The 26,255-nt window shown below is 34.0% G+C and overlaps 1 protein-coding gene across 1 annotated transcript in view; it reads right to left on the bottom strand.

Annotated features, from left to right (window-relative positions):
• Window positions 1–5,438: 5,438 nt before the first annotated feature.
• The window catches only part of LOC143232162 (BTB/POZ domain-containing protein kctd15-like), a 46,784-nt gene continuing 25,967 nt past the window's right edge, over window positions 5,439–26,255 (bottom strand). Inside the window, exon 3 of the mRNA XM_076467266.1 lies at window positions 5,439–7,303. Within this exon, the coding sequence (XP_076323381.1) occupies window positions 6,643–7,303 (661 nt within the window). The 3' untranslated portion in view covers window positions 5,439–6,642. The remainder of the gene's footprint in view (window positions 7,304–26,255) is intronic.

The following is a 26,255-nucleotide window of genomic DNA, read 5'->3' as shown; positions in this document are numbered from 1 at the left end:
AAAGATGATGGATTATTTCCAGTGCACGATAAAGCATTTTTTAGTTATAGTTATTTTCTATATTCATATAGAATTGTGCAAAGGGATATACTCTATGTAAAAACGGCCTTGTAGTTGTTAAGGTACTGAATAGTCTTAATAATATTAGTTCGCTCGAGGAAAGGCTTACGTACGTATGCCGACCAGGCTGACTAGATATTACTTTCTTCAATAGCAATTTCGTTCACTACTTCATGCATCGCTATTGTATTTCCGCTAGCAGAGAATTGCTAGCACTGTTTTTTAACAAATGTTCTATAGTATTGTATATATTTGTGATATGCATCCAAGTAACCAATACTCGTTTTAGTAATTACGCTCCATTCACAATAAATATGTTTATCAATACTGCTACATGTATATGTTCTATGGAAAATATTTTTTTTTCTGTAAGATATACCTTCTTGCATTCTCTGTTTTGTTCTGTATTAAAATAATTATATATCATATATATTCCATGAAATTGCCCCCCTCAGTGGCACAGCGGAATATCTGTGGACTCACAACGCTAAGAATCGGGTTTCGATACTTATGATGGGCAGAGCACAGATAGCCCATTGTGTAGCTTTGTGCTTAATTCTAATCAAGCAATCCACAATATTAGCAATCTTCCTTGTATTTAGTATAGTTAGCGTATAGCCATGCTTGTCACATTTACTATTCCTTTTCTTTCTTAAGTTGGATTTCATGAATCTGACTATAGTTATGCATCCTAAACTATAATTTCCAAACATATCCATTCTTTTGACAGTAAGAGTAAGACTTAAAGTAATATTGTTTAAAATGTTTCTTCTAATAACATACTACTATCGACTTTGGTATTTTTAATGTAACATCGAAGACTGCTCTTAAAATTAATCTATGTTCGAAATAATACGCTAGCTTAGGTAATACGAGTTAATTTGTTAATTTATCCTCAAAGAGCTATAAATGCACTTTTACCTGCGCTAAACTAAAAACTAATATGAGTCTTGGCAACATTACACAGAACATTCCTTGTCCGTTTATAAAAAAAATCCCGAAATCAAACGAGTTATAGTTGTTAAATGTTAGTTTTCTGGTTTATTTTCCTTTTTGCTTAGAGACAAACCTCAACGTGACGTTTAGGTCAACCGGATACTAGGGCAAGACCGGTCCCAAGGCCCCGCCCGCAGCCTGGACAAAGCGGCCAAGGAGCGGCGATGCCTGCAGCGCAAATCCCTGCTATCTTCCTTAGCAATCGGGCCCGTGAGTACCCAGCAGCAACACTAAATGACTTACGCAACTCTTGTTTCGACAGGCCCGTATAATCTAGTCACCTTTACCCATGCATGTGTTGGTAAAGGTATCAGCATGCAAGGTTGTGCTTTCACCCTCTGATGACCCATTCCTTGCTGGCGCGTGATCCCTCCGTCAGAAATAGGGGATGGGTGGGGAAAGGGATAAAAACGTTCTATCTAAACATTGTTTTTGTAACAAGTTCTGCAGAACTCTCTGTCTATTAAAAGATGATGGATTATTTCCAATGCATGATGAAGCATTTCCATAGCAACTAGGATTTTCTAGCTCGCGAAAGCTGTTTATTAATGCATTCCGTTTCACAAAAGACAACTAGCAATGAAACTGTGAAGGATGCAATAGAATAGTTATTAATGTATACATAACACAAGAGATACATACAAATACAAATATTTGAATACATATATATAAACATAAAAATTAAACTACATCAGAAAACTGATGTACAAAACGTACAAAGAAAGAGCCCAAACAGCAGCACTTTTTTTGCATCTCTAATCAGATGCAATAGTCCTGTCTTATGTCAAACAAACTCTACCTGAAAACATTAAATAATGAAAATTCTGATCGCAATTAGTAAATCTCTAGGTTTAGATTGATTCCACAAATTGTTGTAAAAACTTACAGTATTCGTAAAATAGACTTGTTGTTGTTTATAGTAACTGACTGATTTAATTTGTATCTGTTACTTAAATGGAAATATTTGCGAGCAACGAAATGAAGATAATTAATAAACATACGTACGTACACTACGATAAGTTTGAATTCGTTTTTCCAAAAGGGTTGTGTTGTTTGTTTTCCTTATATTTACATGCGGTTAACTGGAAATACCGATTTATTTTTTACCGTTAGTACAGATATGTAGAATGTCAAACCATGTGCAAAACCTAACGATATTACCTCGTTGAAAGCGTACTGGCTGTTTTTTTTGTTTGTTTTTTTTAATTAAACACAAAGCTACACAATGGGCTATTGGTGCTCTGCCCACCACGGATATCGAAACCCGGATTTTAGCGTTGTAAGTCCGCAAACATACTGGCACTTGTAAACATGATTCCTGTTTGTTTGTTTTTTTAGTTTCGCGCAAAGCTGCACGAGGGATATCTGCGTTATCCGTCCCTAATTTAACAGTGTACGACTAAAGAGAGGGCAGCTAGTCATCACCACCCACCGCCAACTCTTGGGATACTTTTTTAACCAACGAATAGTGTGATTGCCTGAAACATTATAATGTCCCCACGGCTGAAAGGATGAACATGTTTGGGGTGATGGGGATTCGAACCCTTGACCCTCTGGTTACGAGTTGAGCGCCCTAACCACCTGGTCATGCAGGGTCATGATTTGTGTTTGACAGATGTTCTTCTTAACTACGATACCATGAATACCCGGATTAAATATCATAGGCAATGAATACCTAGATTAAATATCATAAGTTCTTCTTACACCCTATCATGATAAATGACAAATTATACAGATTTACTTTATATATTCTTTATTCATTAACAAGAAACTGTCTAAGAATTTTTTTTTTTCAAATGTGAAAATCTAAGAAAACCTGTTTGGATTAATCAATAAACCTAGAATGAGTGCACAGGTTTTATTACCTCACGAATGGCCTCATTTTAGATTTATTTGTATAAAACTTGAAATTTTCGGAAGTTCTTTTAGTGTTGTTGTCCAAGACAATGAATATACTTGAAGATCATAGAGTCCAGTCGGTTACATTCTACGATGAAATTACTTCATAGTTGAAATTATACAAAATGTTATAAAACAATATCAAACGAGCACTTTGATAAGTCAAAAGCCTTGGTATTCATTTAACAGCTCAGAGCCTAATATAAGTGAAGCCATTATTCTTTCATAATTACCAGTGAAATATTTCGACGTAATAGCTGATGCTACGAAAACAGAGTCAGAATGAGAAGGAAACTAAATTTTTAATAAAGTTCTAGTTTTATAATCTGTCAGTATTGAAGCAATAAAAGTAATATCTTGTGACGTCATTTACTAGTGTTGAGGACACAATTCTACAACACTGCCTAGGGTGTTTACATTTTAAATATAAACGGTTTTTTATTTGCTTTCTAATTGACGGATGAACTGAATATGCTTATTAAGCAGAAAGAAATTAAAGAAATCTTTACGGTACAATAAATAATAGGAACATTTATTAGCTCCAAACACTACCTTAATCAATTCCTGTAAATATTACAATATGTTACGAAAAACCTTCAGCTCGATCAGTTGTGACGACAATATAATTGCAAAAAGTTTATCCTGCTATTCGGTTAAGAGTAGCGGCATGTTAAATGGAAGGTTAGTGCCAACTAGCTGGTCATGCTCTGCAGTTCCAAGTTAAATATGGACATGTTTGAACACTAGGGATCTTTTTCATCGCCATTTAGTCCCTGTACCACGTAAGTTCCATTTCAGCTTGAAAATTCCACTACAACATTTAGCCATGCTAGAAGACGATGCAGAAAAGTGAAAAATCCAGAATATGGAGAAACTATTTCAAATGGAATTTAATTATTTGGGATAGTAAGGCCAAGTGACACTAAGCTTAAAATAAAGACATATCTAGCGTGGCAATGTTGCGTCAACTATCTGCACTATGACTTTTAATTAGAAATAAAACGTAAATGGTCGGATGCATCAACATTAAATATTATTTCACATCTATAGAGGGAGGTAATGTTTGTAGAACTGTAATTGACTTTAGAGGCTCTAATACACAGAATGTCTCATTTTATTCATACAGACTTTGACTTATGATCACATAGAAACACAGCATAACATTAAGATGAAGCAAGAGAATGTGTGCAAAGTGAACTCTTTACGTCACTAAAACATAACCCAGATAGTAAAAACAAATTATATCCCTCGAAGCTTAAGACTGAAAATTACAAAAATAAACAGAATTTAAGATATTACCAACAACATTAAAGAATTTAATAATACGTGAATTTTGTTAATAACTGGGTTAATTTATTGATAATTTTAACTTCGTCATGCATGGAATATACGCAGATAATACAAGATTCAAAACCTAAAATACCCTTTCTTTGTGGAAACAATTGAGTAATTTCAAAAAGAGTAGAATTAGTTGGGAAAAAGCTATTCGCTGTGATACATGAATAACCCAATAGATGATCTCACCATGTTTGTTTGTTGTTTTTTTAGACTGCACACATGAGAGTCATTAGATTTTATTTTATTTGGATCTAAAGAAAAAAGAATTTATTTACCTGTTTTCTGCTACATGTATGACAGGTAAGTAATTCAGTGTCACAGTTAATAAAACTTAATATTTGTCCAACTTGTATCGTTTGATTATACCTAAAACTTGTAAATATTAAAATCAAAACTTACATTACTTTAAAAATATTAGAAATGAAATTTGTTTGTTTGTTTGTTTTTAAATAATGTCATACAATCTATAAAACAAGTTTCATTCACGAGAAAATAAAAGGTGGTTTTGATATACAAAATTATTTTAAACTGATGATTTATCGCTATTTACGTCGTATTTTTATTATCTTATAAATGACAGTGTGCAAGATATTTTATTAATAAATTAATGGAAATAAAATTATATGGACAAAATTAAGTAAAATAATGTGTGTGTGTGTTTTTAGCTTTTAGTTTCAGAACAGCGAACACGCTGTTTATTTCAAATTTGTTCGACAATTGAAAATTCAGAGTTTCTGAGGAATTACGTTAATGAGTTATATAAACCGCTGATATACTAGTGGCGTGAGAACAAATGATTAAGGAGTCGGTGAATCGATGACACATGTTAATACCAGCTTCCCTTATAGCATCTTATGAGAACCTATTAAATTTTATAAACTTTATTTTTACTGGTTTATAGATCATAAGAGTCGAAGTAAAGAAACTATTTATATATGTAGTATAGTAAAAAAAAAAAAAAAAAAAAAAAGGCATTTATTTTCAACAACGGAATATAGAAACTAAGTGAAGGTTTAATAGGAGAAATAAAATTTTCACAATAAACACTAATATTATATGCTTTTTCAGTACCAGACTGATTTTATACATTTGACTTGAATTATTAGAACAAAAACATTTTACAACACAAAAGAGCACTAGGATCAGTAGTGTGAAGTGTTTTATGCGTTGTGTTCACTATTATACTAAACAGATACATTTTATAATATTTCTACCACAGAGACATAATAACAACAAATACCATAAACAGAAAAGGCCTACATTTCATAATAATCAAAAAACCGTAGCAAAAGACAAATTTTAACATATTTTACAAATACACCAGCTTATATCAGGCTATATCTTAGAATATGCAGCGATAAATAATATCTATGGCAAATAAAGAACTCTACCTTTCTAGAAGATTGTAATATATGTAATAACACGCATCCTACGTACTAAAAAGCCTTAACAACTTTGTAGAAATCCCAGTATGGCACAAACGAGATCACGTACAGCAACTAAAACTCGCTGAACTCTATCTTTTAATAATTTTATAGTAATGTTAGTATTATTTTGGCCTAATGTTTTGAACAATGTTTATAATGAAAAGGAGTTCGAATAAGTCCATCAAAAATACGACACTGCTCAGCATATAATACTCTATTTTCAATAATTCACATTAAACAACTTTTTATATTTTCAAAAAAAATTTAAATTTTATATTCACAAGTAAAACAATGCCTTGTTTCTAACAGTCCTTTTCAAAATATATTATTTGATTGTAAGTTCTACGGAAAAATTTGATCAGTATTTCACGCCAGGAAGAGAGCAACTGAGAAAAGGAAACTGAAACGTCAAATGGTTGGGAGTTAAGAGAAATAACACTTTGTGATTAGAGACAAATGATATTTTGTGATTAATAGATTAAGAATTCACATAAACATTGTAATTGTACCATTTTCTCTTTTTTTCGAAGTCAACGAAGAATTATTTACCAATACCGAACAACTCTGAAGAATATGGCTCGTTTGGTCAAGATTTTCGTAAAATAGAGACGTAGCTTGTTCTGACAACAGAAAGACATATACTCAGACAGGAACTATTTGTGAAGGTGAAAAATATCATTGAAGCTTACACACGTGTATAAATAGTTCCTATACTGGTTATCATGGTAAATGATCGAAATAAATCCTGAGTTAAGGACCTTTTAGATAGCACCATTGAAATCATCCACAGTACCGATGGTTAAAAACTCTACAGTTTGTTATCGTTGGAAACATGAGACCCAATTGGAATTTCAAAGTATTACATTCATATTTAATTCAAACTTCAAACACTTGTTAAACTTCAAAGAGGGTAACGTAAACTTCAAAGAGGATAATGTTTTCGGACGAATAGGTACTCGCTAAACTGCTGGCCTTCTACTCCGCCTCCATTGGATGCCATCATCTTAAAGCCATTATTCAACAGACGTGTAATCGTTTGCAGTGAATTTAATTTACAGTAGCCATTTAATGGAAATCTGATGACATGTTTAGAATCTGCATTCCAGGCTACTCCACTACGAGCGTCCATTAACGTCTGACTAATTTCGGGAAAGACTTCCTCCACTACTGACCTTTCCCCACTGATTGTTATTCGTTCTCCGAGATCGGGACTAACCTTAAGGGCCAAGCACTGAAAACCTGTGTCATTGTTTTTATCGTCATTATTAGGTGTTCCGCGGTTCTCGTAGTGGTTATCATTGGAATTGGAGTGACAGTTATGATCCTGCTTTTTACGATGACGATCTTTCTTGAGGTTCTCCAACATTTTTACCAGCGGAGGTATGTCATAGAATTTCGCTTCCTCCAGTAAGAGATCCTGCTCCTTGAAGTCTTCTGAAACAGAAAGTTTGTTGGTTCGAAGAAAGTTCAAAACATGACGGAACATCTTTCCATCTCGGTCTATAAAGTAATGTTGTTTCAACGTGTCTAAGACGATAGGAATGCTTCCGTTAAACATTCGTGCAAGGCGAGAATCTGGATGTCTGAAAGTATCGTCAATAAGAAAATAAGTACTTAGATAATCAAATGCAAAAACAATCACAGCAGCCGCCATTAGCTATAAAACACTGTGTTTTTTAAAAACACAAATGTTTTTAAAGATACTTTTAACCACAGTTTGTAGATTTATTCCTTTTTACATCTACATTACGTGCAATGGTTTTAACAATTTAATGTGAAATGGCTAAAACGCCAAAAGTTTTATAATGATTACTTTCAAAAATATAACTAAAAGTAACTCATGGATTTGCTTTTATTGCTTTTGTTTGGCTTGCGCAAAAAACAACAACAAAAAACAACCTCTTGCTTACTTTTAAGGAAAACAGCCATTTTTATGTGATATATTACTTACCGTAACACGGTAAACATGATATTATATAACTAGAGAGACATTATTCAGTATAATGTGAAAGTCTCAGGAGTAAAAAAAAAAATGAATTAGTTCAAAAATATCAACTAAATTAAACGGTAAAAAAATTCAAATCCAACAGCTTTTGTCATCTTAAGAGTTAAGGTACAGATTGAACTGTTGACCGACTCTAAATTAAATTATTTTCCCTTTAACCTTTTAGCGTCTTCACGTTTATCACGTGTATAACTCAAAATAAAGTGTTAAAAAGACATCTAACCCTGAGCAGGTAAGACATTGTCAAAGAAATACAGCAATTACGTTCCCTCTTCATGGCACCCCAGTGTGCCCAGAATTATTATAGTTTCCTGAAGGATTGCGATAATGACCTCCCCTACTGATATCAAAGATATATGGCCAAGTTCGCTATGCAAACAGTAAATATTGCTTCACATTGGTCTTGTTAAAGATACCTAAATGATCACAAAATAAACGTTCTTGCAAGAACGTTTTATTTAACATGTTTTCTTTTTTATTAGAATAGTTAGATTGACTCAATTTTCCTAGTGATGTCCTAGTTAAAGCCAAAGCGCTCCACTTTCAAAATTCGCAGACCTTTACCTTCGTAAGGTGACTATCTTTATTCATTGATACAGGAATTTAATAAATTGTTTTTTAGAAATAACAAGATTACTAAAAAAAGTGTTAAAAGCAATGACATAACTTAGTACAATATGTTTTCCTTGCTTTGGGGCAACCTCTGAATAGGTTTAAGAAAATGTTTAAAAAGCTGTATGCCTCGATTTCAAGACAAAATGATCATTCGGCGAAATATAATTCTGGTATTTATTTAAATTTCCTTGAAGGAGTATCGTATAAATACTGGCTTTTCGTCAAATATTCTCTTAACTTGATAAGAATACAGTTTATTCATAACAATTCAATGCATATTAGATGCAATGTCCTCTCACTAAATATTAATAGTTAATTACACTTTAGGAATTACACTCTTCCCTCGTCTGTGGTTCTTAATAAGATGGCTGTATTTTCGCTTTGCTGTTCAACAACATAATCTTCGTCGTAACATGCTTCTGGAAAGGAAGAAGATTGGTTGGACCATATAACCTTGTCAATGTTTGTACATCTCCACCACTGCTGGTTGTCCGTCAGCTTCCAAGATCACATTTGAAATACAGGCCAAATAAAGAAAAGTTCCATTGAAGCCGAATAGTTTATTTCTTTTGTTTTGTTTTGAAGTTGAACACAAACTACATAATGGGCTTTCTGTTCCTCTGCCTATCACAGGCATCGAAACCCGGTTTCTAATGTTGTACGTCCGCAAACATACCGCTGAGCCACTGGAAAGCGAATTGTTTGTTCGTTTGTTTTTTTCAATTTTGCGCATGTTACACCAGCAGTATAACACTAGAGGGAAGGCAGCTAGTCATTACTACCTACCGCCAACTCTTAGACTTCTCTTTTACCAACAAATAGTGGGATTGACCGTAACATTATACGTTATAATGTGACGGTCTATCCCACTATTCGTTGGTATAAGAGTAGCTCAAGAGTTGGTTGTAGGTGATGATGACTAGTTGCCCTCCCTCTTGTCTTACACTACAAAATTAGGAACAGCTAGGACAGATAGCCGTCGTGTGTCTTTGCGTAAAAATTCAAAACAAAACCTATTAAACGTAGCGTTATCATCTAAGCGACTGATACAAGAAGGAATTTAACGAACTTTAATTTTACACCCTTGTGTTTTCAGAAAATATCAATATTTTTTATTCGAATTATTTCTGTAAAATTCCAATTAAAGAAAGAAATCTGTTGTAACTCAAACTTTGAGAGATGCTTGAGCTAATTATCAGACCGTTTGACTTTTATACAGTTTCTCCTTCAAAAACGGCCCAGTATGGCTAGATGGTTAAGACACTCGAGGGTCACGGGTTCGAATCCTGTCATACCAAGCATGCCCGCCCTTTCAGCCGTGGGTTCGTTATAATGTACGATCTATCCCACTATTCGTTGGTAAAAGAGTAACCCAGAGTTGGCGGTGAGTGGTGATGACTAGCTGCCTTCTCTCTAGTCTTACATTGCTAAGTTAGGGATAGCTAGCACAGGTAGCCCTTGTGTAGCTCTGTGCGAAATTCAAAATAAAACAAATCAAGACGCAATTAACTCCCTATCTTTCTCTGTGCGTGTATATATGTATGTTTTCTGGAGGGTTATTGGTTTTTTGAAATGACTTTTTTCTGTTATTAATTGCTACATAGGTTAGAACTCAAAGTAACGATATCTAAAACACTAGATAAATTGATAGCAGTTCTTTTAATCATAAACTTGTTGTAGCTTTAATAGAAAAACAAGCACGTCCTGCTGTAGTTGGTAGAAAGTTTATAAGAGAGATCTAATGCTCTTCCTGCAAGTTTCCATTCGTCTTCCTTGGAATAAAATTATTCTGATAAACGTTGGCCATGGCAGGGGAGGGTTGACAGACTTGTATCAGAAGGACATAGCCGCAAGGCACAGCTAAACATTCACTAGGCAATTGGCTGTTAGATCGGTATGAAACGGTTATTGTGAGTTCCATACACGAATTCGTGATGTACATTCACCAGGCGTTTCCTGAAACAATACAAAAAGTAAGCCGTTATGCAAGTCGATCAGCTTGTCTTGGTTTAGAACAAAGTGTTTCGATGAGGTTACTGTCCCCAATAAAGACGTATCTGACCTATTGTTGCCACTTTAAACAATGAACCATCTTCTATTTGAAAGGAATGTCACATCCCACCTACAAAATTTAATCTACGTAACATCTTCTTGCGATTCTCCACCCATCTAAAACACTAATAGAAAGTGATAATTTTTCTCTCGTCGTTGTTGTTTGATTTTATTGAGTACTATAGGATAATCAGCATTCGTCTGCTCTAAAGATTAGTTACTTGGTTTATTTACCTAAAACAGACTCAATATTGCGCTGAAAAAAATGAACACGTTACTGAATCATTTTCACAAAACAACATGAATTTTGTTATACATAGTAAATAATAAGTTATACCCGATTACCGCACATTTTCACTTGCTGTTATAACAGTCTTTGTATAAAATTATAGGGCTGTCCCGCTGCTAATTGTTTGTTTGTTTTTTTTAATTTCGCGCAAAGCTACAAGAGGTCTATCTGCGCTAGCCGTCCATAGTTTGGCAATGATAAACTACAGAGAAAAAAGCTAATCAACATCAACCACCTCCAACACTTGGGATACTCTGTTATGAACGAATAGTGGAATTGACAGTCACATTATAATGCTTACATGACTGAATGGATGGGCATATTCAGTGATGGGAATTCGAACCCGCGATCATAAGATTGCGAGTATAACGCTTTAATCACTAGGCCTTCCCTGTTAACAATTATATTTTATTGTACTGAACACTTTAGAAATCGAAACCAGTTTTTTTGTCTAAGATAATAATTTGGCTACTTCTACAGTAAGTAGGTTTCGTTCAAGTATAATAGCTCTCTGTGAATCAGCGGTAAGTCTGTGTGTGGGCTTATAACTCTAAAAATCGGGCTTCAATACTGCAATAGTAAGAGCACAGAGAGCCAGCACTTTGTCTAGCTTTTTGTTTATGAACAATCAAACAAATAATTCAAGTGTAAAACGATTCTGAAATACTTTTACTCTACATAACCTATTCTTTACTGATATGCTTGTGACAATGTCAAATACCATAACAAATACCTTTATCATCTGTTACAATTATATCATCTAAACGTTTGTCATTCTTTTGTCAAATGATTAAAACTGACTTTAAAAATCTACTCTTATCTCTTTCTTTAGAAGCAGTGCAGAATAATCAACTGCTGTTTGCGACTTATACTGTCTTTCATTAATATAATCAACTGTACCATAGTTCAGTCTCTAGGAAACCTAGAGTTAAAAAATTAGTATGGCGCTTAGTTACAGATCACCACAAACACTTTAAACTTAGTTACATAAATGCCACAATATCGATTAGTTTAAAACAGTAAGTAAAGTGTTCAATTAAAGATTGATAGTGATTAAAAGAAATATAATATTTAGAGACAAATAAAAGCGATCGATTTCTTGTATGAATGAAGACTGGGGACAATGTATTCACGAACAAAAAGTAAATACAGTTGTTAGTCCACTAGTTTGTTTGGGTACGTTCAAATTCTAAACTTGTTACTTCATATATAATATTATTAAGATATTCTAATTGGTGGGTTACTATCTGTTCCAGTGATTGGAATGAGTTATATCTCGCTGCGATTGGTTTAAGAAGGTGTTAAGAATTGCTTATGCAGAAATGTATTGTAATAGTCTGCGTCATCTCTGACAAAGTATTCCATTTGTTGACTGGCTATCATGTCTTTATTTTTGTTAATGTTTAAAATTTAACTGTATATCAGGGGAAATACTCGAGCTTCGCGCACGAAACATTTTCAGCTACAGCGCGTAGAACGGCTTTAAGTTTCTTTTTTTTCTTTTCTTTTTTCAAGTAGAAATGTTTAGCTAATGGCTCTTTCATCCCTTGACCCTTTTGAGATCTAATTGCAGTTTTAGGCCCAGGAGGTCAAATTTTTTTCGATTAATACATCATTCATACTTGAAATTAATTTAATCCTGCCTGAAAGAATTTCAATTTTAGGGTAGGCCGACAGAGATCATGATGAGTAATAAAATCGAATCGTGTATACGCGCGCTTCACATTTCATTTTACTGGTGCACAAAAATACAGCTAATAAAAAATCAAACAAAGGTCTTATAGATTAGTTTACCTTAATCCTATCTAAAATAATTCCAAGTGCCACGCTATTGGGGATTGTCTCTTGTTTTATTGTTGTGCTCTGTATTTGAAGTACAAAATTTATTTTAAAAAATAAAAGGCAGTGCTATGTACTTAGAGCAATTAAAACAGTTAAGTGTTTTTAATTACCTCATGTATGAGGCAAGGTAGTTACAGTTCAAAAGGAATCTGACAGCCGTCTAGGGCATATCACTTACTGCAAATAGGATAAACTTATTCCACAACACGTGATACACACAAAACTCTAGTACAAAAGATACCTTGAGTCTAATGGTGTCATCTCGATCGAATTATCTAATAAGATACACCAACGGCTCTTTGAAAACATTGGTATCTGGATCAAACATTAAAACACAACAGAGGGACAGTACGGTTACTCTTTATAATCAAACACAGACTCACACACGAAACCTTAACACAAACACTGTTGTTTGAGATGGAGCTCTGAGAGAGCAAATCAATTCCCCTAAATTCCCTTCCTTTCGAAATGCTTAGTAGTATTTATAACTATTCCTCCCTTACATGTATGGTGACGTCATTCATACTTCCATACTCACAATTTCTTGTTGCATGGTTTGATGAAATTTTAAGAGTTTTCCACGCACGCACACACTTTACACTTTGGGTTATACAGATTCATTATCACAACTCACTGTAAACCTTACATAGAAAGCATTCGATTCAGTGAGAGTTATTTTATATCTCGTTTGTGAAGTACAAGATCGAGGTTTAGATTCAACCGAATCCAGTAAAATCTGCTGCTTAGGCTTTTAAAAGTATATTGAAAAACACATAAAGTCGTTGTTCTATTTCCTTGTTAATTTGGATTCGTATAAAATTATCTACACTATTCATCCCTAATTTTAAAATGATACACAAGAAAAACAATGTCTATTCAAAACCACCTTAGACAGGTGGGTTAAGGCATGCGACTCGTAATCTGATGGTCGCGGATTTGCATCCCCATCACACCAAGTATGCTCGCCTTTTCAGCCGTGGGGGCGTTATAATGTTACAGTCAATCCCACTGTTCGTTGGTAAAAGAATAGCCCAAGAGTTGGTGGTGGGTGGTGATGACTAGCTACCTTCCCTCTAGTCTTACACTACTATATTAGGGACGGCTATCGCAGATAACCCTCAAGTAGCTTTGCGCGAAATTGAAAGAAACAAAACCACCTCCCATCAATTTTCGGATTATTACCCTTCTGAGACCAAACAGTAAAGTTTTAACCATCAAACTTATAACGCATCCACGGTCCTAAAGAATAGAACGATTTTCTCTCTGGCACCGCCTCCATTTCCCTCTCTTTTTTCTTCAGATAAGAAATGTAAACTACGGAAGCTAGGTTCCATGGTCATGCTTGCTTACCATTTAGCAGAGCATACATTCGTTGTACAAGTCTTCTAAAAGATGGCGCTGTTTACTAATTTAGATATTATGTGTGTGTATATTTTCTTATAGCAAAGCCACATCGGACTATCTGCTGAGTCCACCGAGGGGAATCGAACTCATGATTTTAGCGTTGTAAATCAGTAGACTTACTGCTGTATCAGCGGAGGACTAGAGATTGTGATATAAATTAACCTGCACAACAGATAATAAAATTTCCCCATATATGAAATAAACTTAGTACAAAACAAGAAAACTACAAACAATGGAATGAATTAAAGAAACAAACTTATGAGTAAACCTAATATACACTAGATACAAAGAAATATTTCCGTACATGCTCGCCCTTTCAGCCGTGGGAACGTTATATTGTTACGATCAATCCCACTATTCGTTGGTAAAAGAGTAGCCCAAGAGTTGGCGGTGGGTGGTGATGACTAGCCGCCTTCCCTCTAGTCTTACACTGCAAAATTAGGGACGGCTAGCACAGATAGCCATCGAGTAGTTTTATGCGTAATTCAAAACCAAACAAATACAAAGAAATTTAAGTAAAATAAAATCCTCTGTACTTGTGAGAGCAAAGTATATGACGTTAAGAAATAAATAAATGCAATAGAAAGTGCGCTAAATATATAAAACCAAACATACCAGATTACTTTTTTATGTGATTTAGAATAAACTTTCTTATAAATGTATACTTACTTTTTCGTTTAGACTACTTGTAGTTAAAAATGATGTAGCAGCATTATCAGAACGCTACGTAAAGGTAAAGAATCTCACTTTTATCTTTACAAACATATTTTGCAGCAACATAATTACATATAGCTTTACCTAATACTAAATTTATTAACTATGTTAAATTAGTGGCTTAAAATCTACAAACAAAGAATTAAAACTAAAAACCAGTTAAGAGGATGACATTTTAAACTGAGTAAACCATAATGTTCGTATCGCCTAAACGGTCAGGTCAGAGACTCAAAAGATTTACATTTAGCTGTACTAATAATGAATTATTAACCAGAGAAAAGGCAACTATTAAGCAGCGCCCCCTGCCACAAAAGATTTTCCCAATTTTCGTAATTAAATAATGGGATTGGCTTCCAGTCTTATAACGCATTCAAAGCTGAAAGTGTTGGGCGGTATTACGTCTTATGTTATAGATGGTTTAGGAAATATTGGAGTTTGTATAACCAAGGGAAAGAAAGCTGCCTACAAACAGTGGTGTGTAGCAGCTAAGCTCATATTCATAATGGCTTCTGTCGTATTTTATTTGTTATTTATGTTTAATTCACAAACATATTCTTGGTCAAGCGTTCGTCATTGCTTATTTTTACATATTCGGCTTTAATTGTGTGAATTTAACTTAAGGAACATGACTTTAGATGTTATAACACAAAACTTATGAACTAAAAATAACTTCGAATTTGTTAATGCTACCTAATTATGATAAATAACACAGTAAACGTTTTTATTTATATATAGTGTCAAAAGTATCTGATTATTTTTTATGTTGGAGTACTGGTTATAAACACGAGAAACTAGGTCACCTAGATTTCGAAATTCATATTACCGTAGATGACTCATAAAAAATTTTGGCAAATTCTTGCTAAAATACATATCAACATTGCGTTCCGATGTTACTAGTTACCCCATCCTATTCAACTAATCAACGTTTTTCTTAATTCATGTTGGTTTGATGTGATGAGAAAAAAGATCATATTGGAGACAGGCTCTTATTTATTAATTCATTCCACCTCTTTCAAGAACTAGAGCGATAAGTCCAACGACGATTGCATAAGATCACTAAAGCCACGTAAAGATATCATTTGTCCCGGCAGGACATCCGTTTTGGTGCGCTTTTAGGCCGTTTTTCTTCCTTTCCCTTGAAATATTACTGACACAGAGAGGGCGCTGCAGACAGTAAGAGCAAGGAAGTCGGCAATCCTCTAGGCTAACTTGACACCTGTGTCCTGGCCTAGTAAATATGTGAGATGGGGTCATACATTCTGTCATCGTCATTCCTCTGACCTGAACTAAGGACGGTAAAGTTAGGTTTCGAGAATGGGTTGTTGTACTAGAATCTCATTTTATTATTGACTGCAAGTACCATATATATATATATTAGTAAGCAGGGCGTGTATTCGTTGTGTATTTATGACAAAATGTTTCCAGTGTTGTATTTTTGCCTAGTCCATTTACCACAACGACTCATGATGATCAATTTTTGCGAAACCGTCAAGCATTAAAGAAATTTATCCATTAGAAACAGGTGTTTCACACGAAATACGTATAACAAAATAAACGACATTAGATTTGAAGAACCTACCTTAGATTAAGTCAAACCACTAAAATACCTAATTATAAAAAATATATTAGAGGAGATCAAGTCGCATGCAGGCCCTACTAATAAAATTATAGTTTATTATTTTATGTAACGTGCCACGTAATACATACAAGTTAAGTATGCATACTGCCGCTTTTTTGAGGTAATAGAACTCATAGCTAAATGCCAAAGTCGTGCTCTTACATAACAAAATAATTTTAAACTCATATATCATTAACCTCAAAGTTCGTTAAGAAAGAACTTAACTCGCTATGAATACAAAAGTATCTAATTAATTTTATCTTTGCGTATTTTAATGGTAGTAGATTAATATATTTCGATTCAAGTCTAATATATTAATCGAAAGATGCTTTCGAAAGTAATAATGTCAGTATAGCTTACATAAAAAAAAAACATCTTATACGTTGATAGCAAAATAATTCTAAAAACTTAGGATATGTAGAAACAAAAAATGTATGACTGTTCGAGATCTGATGGATAAGTTTTGAAAATAATTTTCTAATTTAACACAGACGTAAAATTAGGTCCTACTAAGATTTGAAATTTTTTCGTGTAAGAAATGTTCATTAATGTTAAATGATGCAGTGAAAAACGAATGGCAGTAAACTATAGTTTTTAGATAAAAGGTTATGAACGTAAAAAAGTTATTTATTTATTTAAAGAAAAATAATTTTTTTGAGAAATGAATTTCTCTAATTTCTTCAATTTGTAACATTAGTTCTAGCCTAATTCACATAATATTTCATCTTTCTATATTTTCATATCTTTCATTTATCTTTATACCTTTCATATTTCTATCTACACACACACACACACATATATATATATATATACACACACACACACACGAGCCGTGCATCTGTGATTTATTGTTTGTTTGTGATAATTACGTAAGGAGTATCTGTGCTCTATCCACCAAGAATATCGCAACCCGGTTTATAACGTTTAAGTCCTCAGACATGCCGCTGTGCCACTGTGGATCTGAGTGTTTGTGTCTGTAGCGTTCTGCATCTCCTGAACGGTTAACCATAGAATATATATCAAAATTACCTTACAGTAAATGCATTCATTACTTCCAATACCTAAAATTTCATATCGATATAAAATAAATCTGCCATTCATTGTATATTTTAAACAGTTATTCTTCGAAACAAATTAAAATATATATATATTTCTTTTTTTGTAAGGGAATTTCACGAGAAAATGGGACTTCTTTCAACTGACTGAAAGAAATATTTTGAAGATAGGAGAAAAACATGCATGCATAGAGGAAGAATTTTGAGTATATATTTACTGTTGTTCCATTTGTATACACACACGTACACTTTTTTTATATTTATAGTCATATTACAAAAACACATGATTTTTATCGTACCATGTTTAATTGCAACTATAAAAAAGTGTTCAGGTCAGTAACGATCTTTTCTTGCTCTCAAATATATATCAAGGAACGGTGGCATCCAGCGAAACAAAATCCCCACAGCTACCTAGCGAACCTGAGCGCTCTCTTCTGCTGGATGCATCCATTGCATCAAAGTCCAAACATTTTTTGCAACAATGTATTGCCGTCAGTTTCTTTTGCTTAACAACGAAATCAATGCAATCTTTCTTATTGTCATAACATATGGAATGACAAAACACAGTTTTAAAGACCTACTGGACAATATTATTACATATATTATGTGATACAAGCAACTGGTTTGACTGCACATTTTATATTTATTCATTACTATCTTCAGGAAAGTTACTGTTGCATTGTTTCAGTAGGTACCTGTCTAAAATAGGTGTTGTTATAAGATGTATTCTGTGCCTTCCTTGTGTTTTATGACCTAAATTCGAAAGTAAAAATTCCTTATTCTCTGATGAATAAAAATGAGTGATTACCTACAGAGATATTCAATTGATTTTTACTCGGCATTTGACATATCAAAATTGTAAAATAAATAAAAAACATTGATGCTACCCGACATTTTACCAAGAAAGCGAATTATTATAACATGACAAATATATACAGTACTATGTAATTGCACTATGTAACAAAATTTTTACTTTTTCTTGTTCCTGAGCAGAAAGTGTTATTTTCCCAATTGCTTATGCCTAAAGTAAATGGAAAAGACCGATTTTTCTTTTTCAAACTTTTCTTTTAGTGACCTGAATAATAAAATTTTCAAATTTACCCATTTTCTAAAACATTTCAGGTAGATTCACTGCTGAGTAGCTGATAGAGAATTTTCTCGAACTTACAATAATTTTCAAGGACTTTCTAGAATGTCGTAGAACTTACGAGAATTTTCATGAACCTTTTAGAATTTTCTAGAACTTTCCACTATAATATATATACAGGGGCTCACCACTCATCACTTCAGTTTAGTTCTAGTTGCCTAAGTGAACACATAGACCTATCTGATTTTCTCAGAGATGGCATCAAGAAGTTGCAAGCATTCTCCAGATGCATTCTGCTATATATGTGGCCAATTTATCAAGACAAGAGCGAAAAGTACTCTTTGACACCATCTGTTAAAATGTGTGAAGCCTACAAGGCATATTTTGGCATGCCTGTCGGGGATCAAAATAAACCCTGGACACCTCGTTTTACCTACGAGCACTACAAAGAAACTCTATAAGGTAAGACGGACAATTTTTGCTTACTTGAATAGTAGTTATTGTTTTGAATTAAGCACAAAACTACACAATGGGCTATCTGTGCTATTCCCACCACGGGTATCGAAACCCGGTTTTTAGCGTTGTAAGTCTGTAGACATACCGCTGAGCCACTGGGGGGCTGCTTGAAGATTTTATATTATACAAAATTTAGACCTTTTCAAATTTAATTATCTTTTAATTTATTTTTTAAACTTCTAATAGTATAGAAAAACTGTCACATATTAAATATTTTGCATCAAACTCTTACACATTAGGCTTTACCAAGTTCCCCTGTTATCTTTACCTCTGGGAGAGCAGGGACACCATAGTACACTACAACAGGAAGCAGTGACCACAACAAACCGAGTTCTCTGTGGGGAGGCACATGTCAAGTGTGGTCTACTAGTAGACCTCCAGAAGGTGTTGTTCACACCATTGCACATAAAATTGGATCTTATGAAACAATTTGTCACAGCTCTTGATAAGGAGTCTGTAGCCTTCAAGTGTCTTCGAGACTTCTCACCTGAGCTGTCTGAGGCAAACGTCAAAGCTGGTGTCTTCGTTAGACCACAAATAAAGAAGATCTTGGAGTGCATAGAATTTTTCCAAAGAAGTTCAGTAGGAAAGGATAAAAAAGCTTGGGGTAGTTTTGTCGCAGTGGTTTGGGGCTTCTTGGGCAATCAAAAGGCCGAAAATTATGTGGAACTGGTTGAGGCTCTGATGAAGAACTTCGGCAAAGCGGGCGGCAGGATGTTCCTGAAAGTCCATATTCTTGACGCTCGTATTGATAAATTCAAGGAGAACATGGGAGCATACTCAGAGGAACAAGGCTGGTGCTTCCACCAATATATATATACTGGGCTTTGAACGCCACTACTAAGGAGCGTATAACAAAAACATGATAGGAGACTATATTTTGAGGCTGATACTTGAAAGTGATTTACATTACAGTCGCAATCTCGAAAAGCAACTCACTTCTAAACATTTTGTTCATTTTTGTATAACTTTAGTATAAATACATGTAAATCTTGATTCATATGTTGTTTTATTCAGACATTATGTAAATAAAAATATGCAAGTTTCCCCGTTTTTACAAAGAAAATATGTTAATTTCTAAAATTCATTATCCAGATCACAAAAGCAAAGTCTGAAGGGAATAATAACCATTTTGTGTACAATTACAACATAAGCAGTTAATAAATACATAAAACATACTATCCAGGAGCAAAATTTGTGTTACATAGTGTTATAAATTGCACTTTTGCCTTTGATACCTTAATTTGTTCAGACCTTGTTAAAACATTACTAAAAGCAGATGAATGCATTCAGACAATTATATTATGGAAAATAAACAGCCTACAGGTGACGTTGTTTTGGTCTGTAGATGATAATGTAGACTTTACAACCTTGACTATTCATTTCACTCAATAACACAATACCGGCACGCTGTATACAAGAGGGTCAACCATTTAACACTAAAAACAGATATCTACTAGTGTGGTTTCTCTCAGCCCTCGTTTCACCTGTTAAAACACGAATCTCATTAGAGAAATGCTAGTCAGTATTTACAGATTTAACACAAACTGTAGCCTAACACCATAAGTTTGTTATTTAGCAGTCTTATTGACATTCTGGGAGACAATTATTAGTCATACTTATGTTTAATTTGGTAAACAAAAATAAATTACACATGCACGGCTTCAAGTTGCACCCTACACTTTCTCCTATATGTGTTGTATAAAAAATATATAGCCGTCCGGTATCAGTTTCTTGAAAGTTTGGAAAACTAAATGTTTTCATTAGCGATAAACTACTAATACAGTGCTTAAACTAAAGAGCTTGAGCTAACAGATTTACTGTTATACATTTATTTTAATCCCTACGTTTATTTCACTTTGATCCATGTGACATACATTGTTGGATGTATATTTCGCAAGTCCCGCCTGTTATCTAAATTTGTAGAAAACTCTCTACAGAAAAAATCACAAATATATGGTTAACGAAAACATTAGCATGTCTTCGAATAATTTTGAACATTCGAGAATCTTGCCTTAAAGTATATAAACCGAGATGCCGAGAGACAGAACAGAATATTTTTGGTCGCTACAATCAGTATACTATAAATCTCGGAAGCTATAATTGTGATAATCGCTTAGTGATCAGAAACGATAGAATTTGACCAGAAACGCTTATAGATTTTGAACTTTACAAACAGGGCCTGGCATGGCCTAGCGCGTTAAGGCGTGCGCTTCGTAATCTGAGGGTCGCGGGTTCGCGCCAAACATGTTCGCCCTCCCATCCGTGGGGGCGTTATAATGTTACGGTCAATCCCACTATTCGTTGGTAAAAGAGTATCACAAGAGTTGGCGGTGGGTGGTGATGACTAGCTGCCTTCCCTCTAGTCTTACACTGCTAAATTAGGGACGGCTAGCACAGATAGCCCTCGAGTAGCTTTGTGCGAAATTCCAAAAAACAAACAAACGAACAAACTTTACAAACCGTTCAACTTCAGTGAATTAACTTCACACGTTAATATTTCTACGAGGACATTAAATATCTCTGTCTGTAAAAAGTCAGATTATAAGCAGCATGAGTCCAACCAAGCTACCCAGCTTAAGCGAGTTGCAACAATATCAACTCGTTTTCTCGTTGTGAACCTGGAGCGTCGATAAAATATTCAGTTCTAGACCAAATAAATACTCAATATAGTTTGTAAAAGTCATGTATATAAACCAATATTTGTAATAACTGTTATTATAAATTGTGTTGGTGTTTATATATTAAAATACAGGTTGTTCGGAAAGTCACTGTGCACTTATATATTTATTAACAGACAAAACTGCACAGTGACTTTCTGAACACCCTGTATGTTTGCGGTAATAAAGAAGATTGTTTGTATTAATTTTGTTGACAAATATCATAAATATGATACATATCGAAATTCAATTAACTTCTACATTAGAATTCCCTGCTATTTAAAATTATAATTCTTAACGTGCGTAACATAATCGGAGATTCACCCGAAATAAATCATAATACGTAACGCAATCAACATTAAACTCTCAATTTCTAGTCCCTTTTTAAATGTTATTAAAAGTGTGGGAGAAAACATAATTCTTATGAAAAATAACTGCATTTATTACGAGTTGTTATTTCGGTTTGTAATGAAAATTGTTATTCCACTTACACTAAATTTGTTGCTATTTATGTGTGTGTACGGTTGCATTTTAATAACCACAGTGAGCCTACATTTATATCACATTTAAAAGAAATGTGCCATGTTGATGCTACAAACTAACGAATGGTGAATCGAATAACAAATTGGATTTCATATTTAGTTCTATATATTTATTATGTTGATGGTGTTATGTATAATTGTATGGTTACAATTGTTATAGCGCATTTGTATGACATGCTATATTGTTGCACTTGCTTTAGTCATATGATTCACAGTTATATTGTTAACAGTTGTTATAGTCAGTCTAATGTGTTTGCATGATACGTGAGAGTTACAGTGGCTCTAGCAAAGTGTTTCTTTCACGTATGCTGTATTTTTCCTGTTGCTCTTGTGGCGTATGTAACACGTACCATCTTTGTTTTTTCGCTGTTTTAGTGACACATGTGCGAAATTTAAAGTTAGGGCTGCTTTTCGGATACCATGGCGTCTATATATTTATTGTTTCTATGAAAACAGACGACGATCGTTTTTCTTTTCTGCCTTCATACTATCACTTTCAAATTCAGGTTACTCGAAGCTAGCTTCGAAAAAGAAGGCACTACATTCACCTAACGCTTATGACTTTTTATTCAACGATCGAAAGATGGCTCTTGGAGGTGCGTTGTTTGTTGGTTTATAGCAAAACTACTAAAGCTATCTGCAGCCAACCACGAGGAATACAACCAAAATGATGAGTAGCGTCCACCGTTAAATCTTGGCTGTTCTTATCCAACTAGAATTGAGATTGAGCACACCATTATATAACCGTCATAGCTTCAGATACAGGGTTTTCATCCCACGACCCGCAAATTGCGAGTAAAACACATTACTAACTGGATAATGCTAGGCCCGTGCTAGTGTGTTTGGAAAACAAAATATTCACGTATCTTGACGCTTTTGTTTGAATAGTAGTAAAATATCTATGTTTTTTAAAACTATTTCGAAAAAAATTGTATTATACAAATAAGCTGGGTAAAAACACCCCTGAAAAAGTGACTTGTAGCTAATGTGAAGAACTGTTCGATGATTATTTTCTAAAGGGTGGTGAAACTGTAAGACAGACATGAACATGAAAATATAATTTACTAGATTTTCCTAAAGCACGAATAAAAAACAAGTATTTAGGTAGTGCTGTAGAAAATTGTAAACAGTGAGTGGCTCGCGTGTTGAATTATTATAAGCTTAAGGTGTTACAAATGGAATTATATTGTTGTAAGCTACACTTTTAATATTTAAATTAGATATTTTGTACTGTTTGCCAAGAGTTTTTGCATGAAACAGAGATAGCGCGTGATAAAGTGTGGTTTCCTTGTATAGATTTAACATGACGTCTCGAAAATCTGTGAGATTTGAATGGAGGCATGAATACTGAGATATATAAAAACATGAGTTACAGAGTTAATCAGTTAACAAGTCAGTGGGTGATTAATTATTTAGTAAATGTGTTAATCTGACAACTTTGGGTTGTATCGTAGACACGAGAAAAAATTTAACAACTAATTGAATGTTTAGTTTACCTTGTTAGTTAGGCATGCCAACGAATTATATTGAATTTGATAGGTTGAAGAAATAAATAACTTTCGTTATTGTCAACGAATTATATTGAATTTGTTTTTGAATTTCTCGCAAATTTAATAGCGTAAGAAGGCAGCTAGTAATCACCACCTACCGTAAATTTTTGAGCTACTCTTTTATCAACGAATAGTGGGATTGACCGTCACTTTATAACGCTCCCACAAGCGAACATGTTTAGTGCGACGGGGAATTGAAACCACGACTCTCGTATTACGAGTCAAGCGACTTAACTACCTGGCCATGCCAGCCCTATTGAATTTATATGCTAGTTTGAAGAAATAAATATATTTCGTTATTGTGAAATAGACCAGACTTTGCATTATTTTTGCCAAATAGTAAAAAAAGAGTTCACCAAAAAACATAAATCATTACAACAATACTTTTATATATTTCAACTTCATGTTCTATACAAATGTTATATTGCAGGGGTGGCCAAACCGCAGCTCGAAAGCGACATGTGGCTCTTTGACACATAAAGTGCGGCTCGTGGAAATATGTTGGCTGACCTCCTTTATGCATCACAATTAATATAAAAGGTAAAAAAAAATGTTCAAGCTTTATAATTATTTACTGAGTATAAACTGAGAGTCCACTGGATTAAAACATAAGTTTAATGTTCATTGTGAGTAAATATAGTTAAGAATTTAAATCCTAATTTTAATGCTAGATTTGAGTCAGGAATTAAACAAATTTCGGATCAGCAAGGATTACAGAGAAATTGTGCTGGAGAATCAGTAATCGTACAAGCCTGTGCTGACAGTGTTAGTTTTAGTGGGCGTGGCTTGCGATCGCGTGATTGTGGCGTGTGTGGCTGTGTTACAGGCAGTGAAGTTAACGGAGTGTTAGTGTGATACTAAACGCTGTAAAGTTTGGTTGCGTTGCGCGGGTTAGAGCTTATTGTTTCTTTTCACTTTAATTTTTTTAGAAGTGTCTGTGAAAATTTTATAAAGGAAGATGGCGTCATCAAATTGTAAAAAGTGTAAGTATGAAGATAAAAACAGAAATTGTAAGCCAGAGCGGGAGGAAGGTTTTGCATTCACCGTTAAAGGAGGTAAACCTTTCTGTCTTATCTGCAATATGTTACTCAGTCATTACAAAGCCAGTAACTTGAAACACCACTATGAAACAAATCACAAAAAACTTTTCATCTGATTATCCACCTAAATCAGAATTACGGAAAAACAAGTTAACTGTGTTAAAATCATCACTAAATAACCAGCAGTCACTGTTGACAACGTTCAGTAAGGAAGTTGATACAACGACTGAAGCTAGTTTTGTTATATCGTGGAATACTGTTCGTGCTAAACGCCCATATTCTGATGGTGAATTTGTTAAGAAGAATGTAGCTAAGTTGTTGCAGTGTTAGATCTAAATAACACAAAACTTCAGCTATTAATAGCACAAACACCAGCTTCACGCCACATTACAGACAGATGTTTCTCCCAGATCAGTGCTGATCTGGAAGAATACAGCGATTAATTACAAGGACTGCTTGATAATTTCCTAGACAGGTTTGAAGACTTGCAGAAGCAGAAGTCCTGCTTCGCCTTTCTTGTAAATCCATTCATGGTTGATGTGACCAATGATGATTGTCCAATTTTCGAACCTCTGGTTACAGAATCATCTACTGTGAAAATGGAGCTGATAGAACTACAGGAGGGCCTGTGTCTAAAGATGATCCATAAATTCCATTATACAATTGAGTTCTGGAAGCAAATTCCAGAAATAAAATATCCTGAACTGAAGAAAAGCGGTGTGCGACTCATCTCAGTTTTTAGCACAACAAACTGCATTGAATCACTGGACTTGTAATGAAGTTTGTGAAATCGAAGCATCGTGCAATGCTTACAAATCAACACCTGACGGAAGTAATTCGTACAGTCTTGACAACATATTAGGCGGACTTTCAACGACTCACAACCAAGATGAAAACTCACAAGAATTCTACTAGCAGTAAATAACCTGATAATTTTACCAATGTCTGTTTGTATCAGAAAAATATTACAATAAGACTAAAATTTTGTAAGATGGTATCTGATTAAAATATCTCTGATTTTATTGTTTTACATATTTTCCTCCATGTTTTGACTAGATATTTACTGAGACAAATAAATATCATTAAAAATATCTGTTCTAACCCCTTTTATTTTTTGCAGTCTCGTTTAACGTTAACGAAATGCAAATTTGCATATTTTTCTTCGATGCTTTCGTTGTTCATTACCGTATTAAATACACTCAATATAATTTAAATAATAATCAGCCAGTATTTTGAAAACATTTGGTGTATATATGTGTGTACCTAGTGATTATTGAAACTAATACAAATTAACATACATACATGAATAAATATTATTACATACATGTATTTACTAATATTTATATATAATTTATGTAACACAGTGTGCATGTTACAATAAAAACGTGTGTAATATCTGTTCATGTCTTGCGACATGTATATGATTCTTACAAGTTTGGCTATCCCTTTTATATTGGGTTGCATCTCGATCAAAAATGGATAACCACCGCTGATAAAATGTGGAAGTAGAAGAAGGCGCACTAAAAACATTACCTTCAATCTTCCA

This window comes from Tachypleus tridentatus, chromosome 11, assembly GCF_004210375.1.
Source record: "Tachypleus tridentatus isolate NWPU-2018 chromosome 11, ASM421037v1, whole genome shotgun sequence".
In the NCBI taxonomy this organism is placed as follows: Eukaryota; Metazoa; Arthropoda; class Merostomata; order Xiphosura; family Limulidae; genus Tachypleus; species Tachypleus tridentatus.
Note: the sequence above shows the minus strand (reverse complement) of the source record. Positions and strands in the feature narration are given on the sequence as shown.